This window comes from Anabas testudineus, chromosome 22, assembly GCF_900324465.2.
Source record: "Anabas testudineus chromosome 22, fAnaTes1.2, whole genome shotgun sequence".
Lineage (NCBI taxonomy): Eukaryota > Metazoa > Chordata > Actinopteri > Anabantiformes > Anabantidae > Anabas > Anabas testudineus.
Window position 1 is genome coordinate 3094343 of NC_046630.1, and position 12093 is coordinate 3106435.

The 12093-nt window shown below is 42.7% G+C and overlaps 1 protein-coding gene across 1 annotated transcript; it reads right to left on the minus strand.

Annotated features, from left to right (window-relative positions):
- Positions 1-505: 505 nt before the first annotated feature.
- On the minus strand, positions 506-6071 carry ky (kyphoscoliosis peptidase). Its single transcript, XM_026339095.1, is given in 8 exon segments — positions 506-2233; positions 2380-2476; positions 2478-2571; positions 2737-2928; positions 3733-3850; positions 3943-4057; positions 4640-5232; positions 6019-6071. Coding segments are annotated over 7 exon segments (2517 nt in total). The 5' UTR covers positions 5213-5232; positions 6019-6071; the 3' UTR covers positions 506-905.
- Positions 6072-12093: the final 6022 nt, after the last annotated feature.

Consider the following 12093-nt stretch of genomic DNA (forward strand, 5'->3'; position numbering starts at 1 on the left):
CATACGCCAGTGATTTTAATGTTGTGGTGGATCAGGGTCAAATGTTATGTTTACAACTGTGGGAAAAAAACTTTTTACCATTGTAAATGGTGGTGGAGGAGCTCCAGAAAGATAAAACTAAAATAGAAAGTTTTAAGCCTGAAGAATAAATAATTTTCATTTGTATTTCATCATTAGAAGAGTGGAGTAGAGGTTCACGGGTTAATAGAATTCTAACTACAGCACAATTAGCAGTGTAAGTGAAAATTAGGATGTAGTGCATAGATGGAGTGGGTAACCTAAAGCTAGCAAGAAAACCTGAAACTATTTTTATTTTTTACATTTTGACAATTTAAAGTAATGCTTAAAAGAAGTTAAAGAAGGAGATGTCAGGTTTACTAAAACACATTTGAAAACCCTGGTCTTTGATTATATGAGCAGTCTTGTTATTGTGGAAACTAAAATGTTGCAGCAGCCAGGACTAGTAAAAACAAAAAAGAATGCTTAGATTATTTTTGGTGTTTTTTATTGCACGCCTTTTGAAGACCATCTTATCATAATGCAGATTTACTTCACATCAAGATTTGGCATCCTGAATACTACAGCACCTCTTTCAAATGATCACTATCAAATAATCCCCAGAAAAGTATTTTTAATAATACATTCATGTCACTTCATTACTAGTTTACACATTCACATGATCATATTTCAAATTCTATTTCCATACACACGCTTTACTCCATGGTGACTGGCAGTAACCAGACTCCATCTGTTTTACTGCATGTTGAACATTTATGGTTCACATTTTCAATTGTTTGTCAATATTTTCATCCCACGCTGACGGATTATTCCTTTAATAACTCGATTTGGCAGTTAACAGCTGTATTCAGATAAGTGTCCATCTGGTCTTTGCCAGCCTTTTGATTTCACACTTCCGCCTCCACGTGTTTAATGTCAAAGGTCATCAAAACAGCCATGTCACTGGACTCCCCTGAAGAGGCAGCTAGTTTCAGTTCTTGGAGACCATTTCCACTAAAAACTTCCCCCTCCCAGACTCTGCTCTTGTTCATTTTGAGATCAGTTCGCGTCTCTCCCACCACGCTTACTCTCTGGGCCCCGGGGACTCTGACCCTGAAGCGGATCCAGGAGAGCGGCTCCAGAAGCCCCACACGAGGCTCAAAAAGCACGCAGCCTTTCCTCCAGGCAGAGTACACACAGGGGAACGGAGGTCCCGGCTGAATGCACGTGTTCCTCAGAATAAAGTCACACATGGGGTTGAAATCTCCACCGGGGGTGATCTTAGCATACAGGCCCAGCCGATACACCCCAGCCCCAGGTAGGCTGACACTCACCGTCACCTTGGTTTCTGTGTACGTACAGAAGAGGTGGCGTGAAAGTGGAATAGCTGCCGTTTTGTTCTCTTCTCTGCCGAGCACCGTGTGAAGCTCAAGGTCCCGCTGGTTGTGAAAGGTGATATTACACTTCCCCTGCTGTGTGCTCACCTGTGCCGTTGTATGGCTGAATTTGGACAGACCTACCTCTGATGTCCGGGTTCCCGGCCCACACACCGAGCCCAGGTTAGTGGGGAAGAGCTCATCCAGTTCCACTAACTTCCCTTTGCAATGCAACAGGAAGTTTGCAGCATTCTGGAACTTGACTTCTGGTTTCTCATAGTCCCGCACAAATACTGACAGTCGGTAGAAGCCACGCGAGGGACACAAGACGTGGCAGGTCAGCGTGTCTGGTTGAATTTGAGTAGCCAGGCAGCGTTTGGCTACAGCAGCTTCGAGTTCTGGGTGGACCAGCTCACATAGCGCCATCAGAGGTCTGGACGTTTTCAACACTAAGTCAAAGACGCCTTCCTCCACCTCGGCAGCCTCACTACCCTGGCTGCTGCCTGCGATGCCCAGTGATCCTGCGACTGGCTGGAGCCCCCAAGACAAGAAGGGGTTCTGTGGGATCTCCTCCATGGCCCGAGGTTTCGGACATTCAACTGTGAAGGAGCAGACCCAAATCAGAGGTGTGGTTGCTGTTTCAGGTCTTGCAAACACCTTCACATCGTATGTTCCACTTGCAGGAGGCAGAAGCTGCAGCTTCATGCTCCGATGGGAGACTGTCAGGAGGCCGAATGACGGGTTGATAGACTCTTTCTGCTCTGAAGCTCCACGGTGGAGGAGGTCTTGGTGCTGTGTGATCTCATAGGTAAAAGTTGCAGGTCTGGAGAAGCCAAGTGACATGTTTGCCTCGCCATCATCTATGGGGGAAACAACATTTAAAAAAATAGAGAGAAGTGAGAAAGAGAGTGGATTTAAATTTCTCAACTGATGGAATTTATACAGATCATGTTATTTTAAAGATATATACTGTATGAACTGGAGAACAGCAGAACTGATAGAAGACCTGTGATGATGTGGAAGTGATGAGGCTGAATCAGTCTGAGCCCCATGGTGAAGAAGGCTGAGGTCTTAAAGACCCTCCTCTCAAACTCTTCCAGGGGGAATGGGCACGTCCAGCAGCTGCCATTTCTCTTCATCTGGGAAGTGCGAATCTATGAACTCTTCTGGGTCCGTTAGAAAATAGAAGTCGTCAAACCTTGGAGGGAACAGATGGGGATAGTCAGGTTTGAGACTTAACTCGCTGTTAGTCAGTCCAGTTAGTTAGTTTTGACTCATTTTCTGAAACCAATTTTAAAACTACATCACTATCCAATGTTTAATATGATGGAATCGTTCCTTCATCCCACTTCCCCTTTCAAACCTTTTGACGAAGCATTCGTGTTCCATATCAACACGTCCTGCTCCCCAACAGGCGTCCAACAAGAACCACTGTCCTCCCAGAAGCACAGCATTCCACAGGTGGTCCGACTTTACATCCTTGAGGCTCTGGCCAGGTCTGTAGCCGACGCCTTTACTGTGGCCTGGTACTTCTTGGCACTCGATGCCCACCTCTCTGTAAACACAAAGCAAACAGAGCATGTTCACAGCTTTTTGTTTTATATCCCGTGTCCTTAAGCTCAAGTTCAAGAGTGTTGTTTGCTCTGTAGGTCCTGCACTCAGGAGAATCACTGCATCTTATCTTATTTGTACTAGAAATACCTATTTTGAACTCAGGAGGGATCAAGGATGCGCAGTGCAGCACAGTACTGACTGAATGGAAGAAGAACAGGAATAGAAAGAGCACTAACTATGTTTGAATGTAGTGACGTCTAAATCAATGAAAAGCTCAAAGAAAAATGAAGGATATATATAAATATGGAACCATTTTTTCTCTGTATACACTTCTCAGTTTATTATTTCAACGTGGGTTTCAGAAGAAACATAAAAGAAGATGGAGGCATGGCAACAGATGAGCTGTGTTTTCAGAAGAGTTCTGAATGAATGATACCAAACCTAGTGATGAACACACAACTGTGCAGTTCCCCTCCTCAGAGTTTGTTTTAGCGTCTCCTATCTTATTGTTTTGGTTTTCCAGCCTGCAAACTTGACTCTCACCCACAGTCCAGCCAATACACAAAGTTTGCAACTAGCTCCTGAACAGTGGCTCATTTAGCAGGTGAAGAGTCAGATGTTTCCTCTCAGGAGACAGTTGGACACCAAAAGAGAATCAAACCAACCGTGAATACTGAACCTACTTAGTGTGCACAGTGTTTATTTGTATTACTTAAAACATAGATTAAACTGTCATTACAAATTGAGAACTGTATGTGGATGTATTCTATACTGTGACACGGAGGAAAAGCAGTTTTGCATTTACCTGCACATCTCTGTACAGAGGTTGGAGTAGCCACAGCACACACCCCGGCCAGCTGCTATCACCTCCTCTGGGGAACTGAGCTTCTCAGAGCGGCCGAGGTACCCACTCACATCATACGCTGAGGAGAGAGCATGAACTTTAATCCAAAATACATAAAATATCTGTCATTAAACAGAGATATCGATCTTGACATCAGCTCTTTAATCTCACCAATGTTGTGGCACAACCAGACCCAGATGGAGCGAAGCTTCTCCAACTCATTTCTGGCTCCTTTTGTGATGCTCTGCACTATTGTCTTTACATCATATACACACTTTTCCTTCAGCTGCAACACACACACACGATATACACCATTAAAAAAAATATAGAAAACAGTTTTTTTCAAGTTTCCAAAACTGAGTTCTTCTTCTTATCTTTTCAAATTAAACCAGCGTCGAAAACTTTGATGTAAACCATTGCCACAGTTTTATCATCTCACAGTGTCGTCCTATTTGCAGCATATTTCAGTGTCATTCAGTGTATTGAACAAACAAGGTTACTTTCTGTGCTCAAGGATGTGAGTGCTGCCGGAGAGCTGCTGTATTTGTCATGGTTTTATTGCAGTAAATGAGTAGATGTTGTCGTTTCCTGCAGAGCTCACCAACACAAAGACCCACTCTGGTGGCTTGTTTTTGTTGCACTTGTGGCTTTGGTTCGGTTTTATAATAAAGCAGATGTCCTCTCATTTGGATTACTTGGCTAACCTAGCTGGTTCAATAGCTGGTTGTGAGTTGGTCGTTCTGTAGCTGTAGCCTAACAACTGAAGCATTGATTGATGTTAGTCACTGTTCAGAATAAAGATGATCGCTTAACCAAGTTAAAAACCACAACACCTTTTTATACCAGCATGCACTATAGGTTCCCTCACCTCTGCTCCAGACCGGATGACATGTGAGTCGACCCTATGGAAGACCTCAGAGCTGGTGAAAAGATCCCTTCGACGCTTCCGCTTCCCTGTTGCTGCAGCACATGATGTCACTTTTTGTCCCAGGTTTGCTTTTGGTTTCAGGTGCCTCTGTTCCTCTGCCTCCTTTCTCACCGTGCTCTTCTTCACCACTGTGATGGTCCTGGCTGCACTCTCAGAGGACAGCTGTCTCTTCGCTGCAGGACGCTGATCCTCACTCTCAACCATCAGTTTCTCAAACACGCTCTGCCTGGAGAGCACAATGCCCTGAGAAGCTTCAGCACAGACCAAGACCTTAGCAGGAGCCATGTGTCCCCCATTGGGGAGCTTCGGTTTCCCCTGGGCCTGGTCGTCATTATGCACTAGAGCTCCTATAACTCCAACAGGGCTCAGTTTGCTTATGATTGAATTCTCCTGGATGTCATGAAGCTCTAGGGCTTTAACCTGTACACATCCCTGCTGGGTCACCTCATCTTGCTGAGAAAGGCGTGCAGCACAGGAGAAGGAGAACTTCTCAATTGCAACTTCGGCTGACATTATACTGGAAGCATGACATCCTAACCAGAGAGAAGGTAGATACTTTTCAAAAGACAGTAGCCATTTTCTTTGAGCTATTTTTAACTGACTCCTGTGAGCGGGTAAGGCTTCAGTGCTTTGTTTGATAGCTTAAAATGAGACGCGGCTGCTGTGGGAACTCTTTGCAAAAGGTTCATAGTACTGTTGCACAAGCAGCGCTGAGTGAAGCAGAAAGTATGTTCTATACAGTACATACTGTGTAAGACAGTGATGAATTGGCAATTATATCCTGTCTATTTATGACCATAAATTAACGCAAAGGTTGGAATCATCAGTCTCTGTCACAGGGCACAAAAAAGTCAAAGCCTTCACCGGATTAATATGATCTTATACATAATTCCTGGTATTTGATGAACCTGCAGACCTCCAGGCATTAAGATATCTTAAAGGTAACATGTGCAAACAGATTAGTGAACCTACTTTACCGGAAAATAAAAACTCTTAATTCTTTTGAAGGGACAGCAGGTTGACACAGGGGTTAACTGTCCTTCAACAAGATGACCCAGGCTGAAGCCCACTGTTGGTACGTGTCCTTCAACAGAGTTTTCTCAGTTCTGTGCACACAGTGCAGAAGCTGGCCGTGACCTCTGAAAGTATATTGATATTTTATATTGATCCCTCATTTTTACCTCTCTGTGTCACTGATTTCCCCCAGTGTTCATGATAATAAAGCTTATTTACAGTTACAAAAAACAAGGTGGGTACACCCCATCTAGATAGGTTTATACGTTACTACATCCCTAAAAGTCACCAAGGTGTTCACTTACCCTGAGAGGATTTAAAATGTTTGCTGGATGTTTGCTGGAGTGTCAAGCAAAGATGTTTCCACTGTGACTTCTAGTGGTCCCCACACACAGGGGGCGGCTTATATAGTCTCCCAGTGGCCTGCCAGCACAAGCCCCAGAATAACAGGCCTAAAAATACTACAAAGCAGTTAAGAGCAGCCAATAGAGAAAGCCCGGACTGAGGAGTGGGACGAGTTGGTGTTTGTAAGGGTGTCTGTGGCTAACAGATTAATACTGCATATTCCAATGTGCTTCTATGAATTCTATACATGTGTTTGGTAATCAGTGCATGTACACCGCAGCGTGTCTGGACACACAAGCATGCTGGCATGTTTCCATTTGTGTTGTGAATATGTGCACCTGAATGGCGTTGATGGGCAGGGGGAGTCATGTGAGTTTGTCTTGGGTGTGACGGAGGGGTCACACGAGTTGGCCGTTCAAAGAAAAGCACATAAGGGTTTAATAAGGGGCCGGTTTATATGACAATGTCCACGTGAGTGTCAAACACACCCTCAGACAACTCAGCTGTACAGTGCAAAGCAACAGCATAAATCTATGCTGATCATTTTTATTAGATTAGAAATATGCAAAGGAAATCTTGGAAAGTTAGTGGCTATACATCCAAACAGAAAGTTAAATCCAGTTTCATTGAAGTGGCCAGTATCACATTTAACAAGGTGTCTTAAATACTGTTACAATCTACATCAACACAACATGTTCACAAAGCTCATATGTTGATGAACAGTCACCTATATACACATTTACTTAGTCTTAGCACTGATCTGTCCACATTTGGACACGAAGCCGAGTCCAGTGTTCACTCTTCTTTAAGCTTTGTTTTGGTTCAGCCAAGATTTTTGGCTCTTACAGAGGAAAGCCGCCAATTTAACACATCAAAGTCTCCTCTTAGGGTCGTATTGCATACGTGAACAAAGTTGAAGGAAGCTTTTCAGGGAACCGCAGGGAGCTGTCTGATGTTAGTCGGGATATGAAGACTTGAAAATAAGAAAAATGAAAGACATGACCTTACTAGACCTCTGTATCCTGCTCATCTTATTTTGAGGCTTGTGGCTTGAGGGTATAACTGCTGCGACCATAACACATCGAAATCACATCTATTATGAGTTCAGTGATATAACAGTGCAAAACTAAATCAGTGGAAATCTGTTTCAAGTTGCTAACTGCTCCACGACATTCAGCAGCGAACTGCTAACTTCGCCTGTCTGCTTGACAAACTGGACTGAAGAAAAGGAAGAGGGTCCTAAATGTACTCACAGCATAGTGCAGTGTATCATTTCCCATGTTCACCACTGGGGCTTTGAACTCAACCAATTCTCTGCCTTTCGACCTTTCGACTGTTTCTTCAGGCTGTTTAGTTGCACACGGAGCTGAGAACATCAAGGTTTTCCCACATTTACCTTCAACTCAACACGGTAACTACCATCAACTCTCTGCTTGTACACAATACTACATAAATGCAGTAGAAGGGAAAGCAGTCCCTGAACAGATCTTCCCATAAAAACGAAGAGAAAGAAGGAGAACGTGTTGTGTGATCACTGCTGCATGCTGTACGGTGTCGCCCAGCAGAGACAGCATTACATAACCGTGCCATATGTTGGTGTTGATGTTGACCCATGGGCACAGCGGAGGGACAGCCACCTCCGCCGGTGGTGGATCCCAGGCCAGCTGACTGTGAAACCTTGGAGTAATAATGCCATCTGGAACAGCTGTGAGCCAAGGAATCGCACTCTGGTTTATTAGGGAGAGCAGAGGAGCAGAGGGGAGATTCTTTCCAACTCAGAGAGAGAGAGAGTGGGTATGGCAGAGAAATGAAAAGGAAATCACTCCAGGCTGAAAATCTCCTTTCTAGTGATTTTCTTATAGTGAGAAAATAAGAATTTCAGCCCCTACTGAGTCGTGAGCATCAGTCTCCTCCTGGTTTACCCCCAAAATAAACCAACTAGCAGCACGATGTAATCACAAGACAAAACTGAGTTCACTAAGTAAAGATCCCAAATGTTTATGGTGTGATTATTAATATATTGAGCTGTAGGGTTTTCTATAAACAGTTTGAGGCGATGTTCACTTGCAGAATAATTTCAAATCCATCCACCTCCTGGTAAGGTCCAAAATGTGGGGGACTAAGATTTAACAGTGGCTAAAGTTGGGGTGCATCGTCCCGTGGTCCTCGGTACGTGAGATACTGTACACTCCTCACCATGTTTGGTTGTGACTAGAGGCACAGAACGTTTCCTTGAGATCTGAGGGACCTCCAGGGTTTATATTCCTCAGACATATCAGAAATACATTTTGGCCTTTGGCTGTTGAAACAGCTAGAACCCAAATCGTTTCTACAGCTAACTGGGAGGTGGTGTTTGAGCTCATCTGTCCCGGTTCCTACTCCAGCAGCAGCACTTGAAATGTGTCGCTGCTGCTGCTTTTCAGGAAGATCAAGAAGAAGAGTTCATCGCACCCTGCTGGAGATGAAGGCATGAACGAGTCTCTCCGAATCCCACGTGGACATGGCACCTCTGATTCTTGCTATTTTTATATATGAAACAGCTAATTTAGATATTACCCTGCTGCATGTGTGCAGAGATACAGAATTAGAGTTTGATAGCAATGGAACGACAACACACGGTGAAACGGTGAGACGATCACATGCTTCACTCACAATTAGCTTGATCAGGACGGGCCTGTGGTATAAAACCTCTGTAAAACGGTTCTAATAATGGTTGCCAGTATGGAGCAGAACAACCTGAAGGTTACTAACATGGAATAACTTACCAGCCACAGCCGAGAACACCCAGTGCTGTAGATAACAGTTTAGTCCTTTAACAGCTGGTGAACACAGATTAAAACAGCATAATCTGAGCAGCTGCTGTCTAAAAATAAACTGTATTAATGGACGGGTTATGCATTGTAATTTAGACTTTTCTTATAGTCCATTCTCAAAAACAGCCATTCAAATGTGTCCTGTGGTGATAAAGCCACCAGAGCTACAGTATACGTCTGATTCATCTCGGGATACGGAGATTAGGAGTTATTTTAAAATAGTTGTGATATATTCCCCAAACAAGTGGCCGGCTGTATATCCAATCATCCAAATGTATAGTCTCATAGTTTAATACCACATTAAGACAATAACAGATGCTGTGAGGAGCTTTTGCTCTATAAGCTTTAGATGAATTAGGCTCGGTGATGTTTTGGCCCTTTGGAAATAAATAAATACAAAGTGCCTCATCAGTAAATGTTAACCATATTAATTATGTGCATCCATAATTAAAGAGCATCAGATATAATCTGATGATCAAGCAGTTTCTTGTTTCTTATTTATTATATGAGTGGTTAAGTCAGCCACAAGAGGAAGCAGGACAAATCGAATTTGTCTGGAGATAATAATCAGGAAAGAAACTAAAAGTGCTTCTACTAGACCAGACTGAGACTCTGTCTCTGATATTTGTTTCTGTTTTTATGAATTCATTCTTATCCTCTTAGTTCTTAGCTTGTATTTTCACTTTCAACACAGTTTTTCTGTACTATGATAATCCTACTTTACTTCCACCACTGCTTTAAATAAACGACAAGTTGCTGCAGTAACAGAAATCGTAGCTTTTCTAAACCCTGAATTTTATTAAGTATAGAAATGTTTCTCCTTTTAACATTGACACTCGCTTTTTTACTCCCGCTAACTAAAAGGTACATTTGTAAAAGAAGAAATTAATGTCTATGAAGAAAGTTAAATGGAGTGTGTTTAGTGGACGACGCAGCTGCATTATAATATATTATTATATATTATTATATATAATAATATATTATTATATATAATAATATATTATGATATATTATTATATATAATAATATATTATTATATATTATAAAAACAGAGATTAGCATCAGTAGAGATGTTAAACAGCAGTGAGAGCTGAGGATGAACCTAGAACTGCCCCTGAAGTACGTCTGAAGTACTAGTACTACAGTACTTGTACTACATGTACTTCGTGTACTAGTACTACAGTACTTGTACTACTGTTCGTGTCTTTTTCTCTTTTCTCTTTTCGGTCTCGTGCCTGTACCGAGGAGTGGGCGGGGTCGCCGGTTCGGGCACGCTGCAGGCGCGTGCTGTCAGGAGCACCTGGTGATGAGAGTCGATAGTAGTAGTTTGTAGTAGTTTGTAGTAGTTTGTAGTACTCGGTAGTAGTTGATAGTAATCGGTAGTAATCGGTAGTAGTCGACGGAACAAAGTGAACACCTGGTCTGTGAGTGTCTGGACGAACAGAGAGAGAGAGAGAGAGAGAGAGAGAGAGAGAGAGAGAGAGAGAGCTCCGAACACTATGACAACCTGTAAGGAGGATGAACAGGTGACTGGAGCATCAGGACATCACTTCACCACAGGTAGAACATCGTTTTACACGTTTTACCTTTAAAACAACCACTTCTAACACGTTTACTGAGTTCAACTCAGTCCAACAAATGTATTTAATCCATTGACTGAGCTAAGGTACTGACTCACCTGAGCTAAAGTACTGACTCACCTGAGCTAAAGTACTGACTCACCTGAGCTAAAGTACTGACTCACCTGAGCTTAAGTACTGACTCAACTGAGCTAAAGTACTGACTCACCTGAGCTAAAGTACTGACTCACCTGAGCTAAAGTACTGACTCACCTGAGCTAAAGTACTGACTCACCTGAGTTTAAGTACTGACTCAACTGAGCTAAAGTACTGACTCACCTGAGCTAAAGTACTGACTCACCTGAGCTAAAGTACTGACTCACCTGAGCTAAAGTACTGACTCACCTGAGCTAAAGTACTGACTCACCTGAGCTAAAGTACTGACTCACCTGAGCTAAAGTACCGACTCACCTGACATATCAACAGCTAATCATAGTGAAGCTGGTTGGTGGCTGCACCTGCAGAGTGTGTGTGTGAGAGGGAGGGACAGAGACAGTAGGAGTCTTTAAAGGACATGAGACACACAAACTGCACCTGAGGGGGGACAGTTCACTAAAGAGGACATTTAGTCAGTGTGGAGTCATAGTTTACCTGCTGGAGCTGCACACTACAAAACTGAGAGTTTAGTTTGGTGCAGGTTTGGTGTCAGACACCGAGTACAACTGGGAAAATGCAAAATGACAGAAAGGATGTCAGAAAAGACACAGCACATGGATGCATCCCTCTCGTTTACCCTGCAGTGGATCCACATGTCTGCTGTGATTAATGAACAGAACAGAACCTGCAGCCTCACGTTCACATTTAAAGCATTAAGCATCAGTAAGAAACACTAAATAACACAAATAACATGGGTACAGATCTGTAGACACGATCTCTAAGACTTTAATGTAAATGTGTGCATTAACTGCATATAGGTACAAAGTGGAATGAAAACCAGTTAATTTGTTGACGTCCTTCTTAGTTTTGTCTAGGAGATGCTAATTTTATGTTTTTATTTTGCTACTCACATCATAAAACATCATCATACACATTTTAACATCATAAAATGAAATCACAGAGCTTGTAATGGGAGCTCTTCACAGAAAGACACACTATTAGCCTTTTGAACCCTCCCTGGCCTTATCTTGTACTTTTAATTGGCCATTAACAGAAGTATTATAGATGTAAATCCTTGCAAAGTTCAACGTCTTGGTTAAAACCGCTCTGTTTTCCTGTGACCTTGAATTTCCCCAAACAAGCACATTTTTCCTCCAGATCCAGTGTGTACTGTGTAATCGCCTGTCCCAACCAGTATGGGCTCTTTTTTATAGCTGTCACTTTAATCCTGAGCCCCTCACGGACTTGAGAGTGCATACATGTTGTTTTATTTCCAGTGGGAATCAAACCTCTATCCCTGATGCTGTTAACGCCATGCTCTACGTGTTGACATACTCGGGAGAGTACAGCCACGACCCTGTTAGCACTGTACATTTTCCATGAATAAAAAACAAATAGGATTCAGAGCATATGGGCTTTTATGTGTTGAGCACATACAAGTTGAATTTACTGATAGATTATATTGCATAACATTGAATCTATAGTGCAGTGTCTAACTTGTACTTTC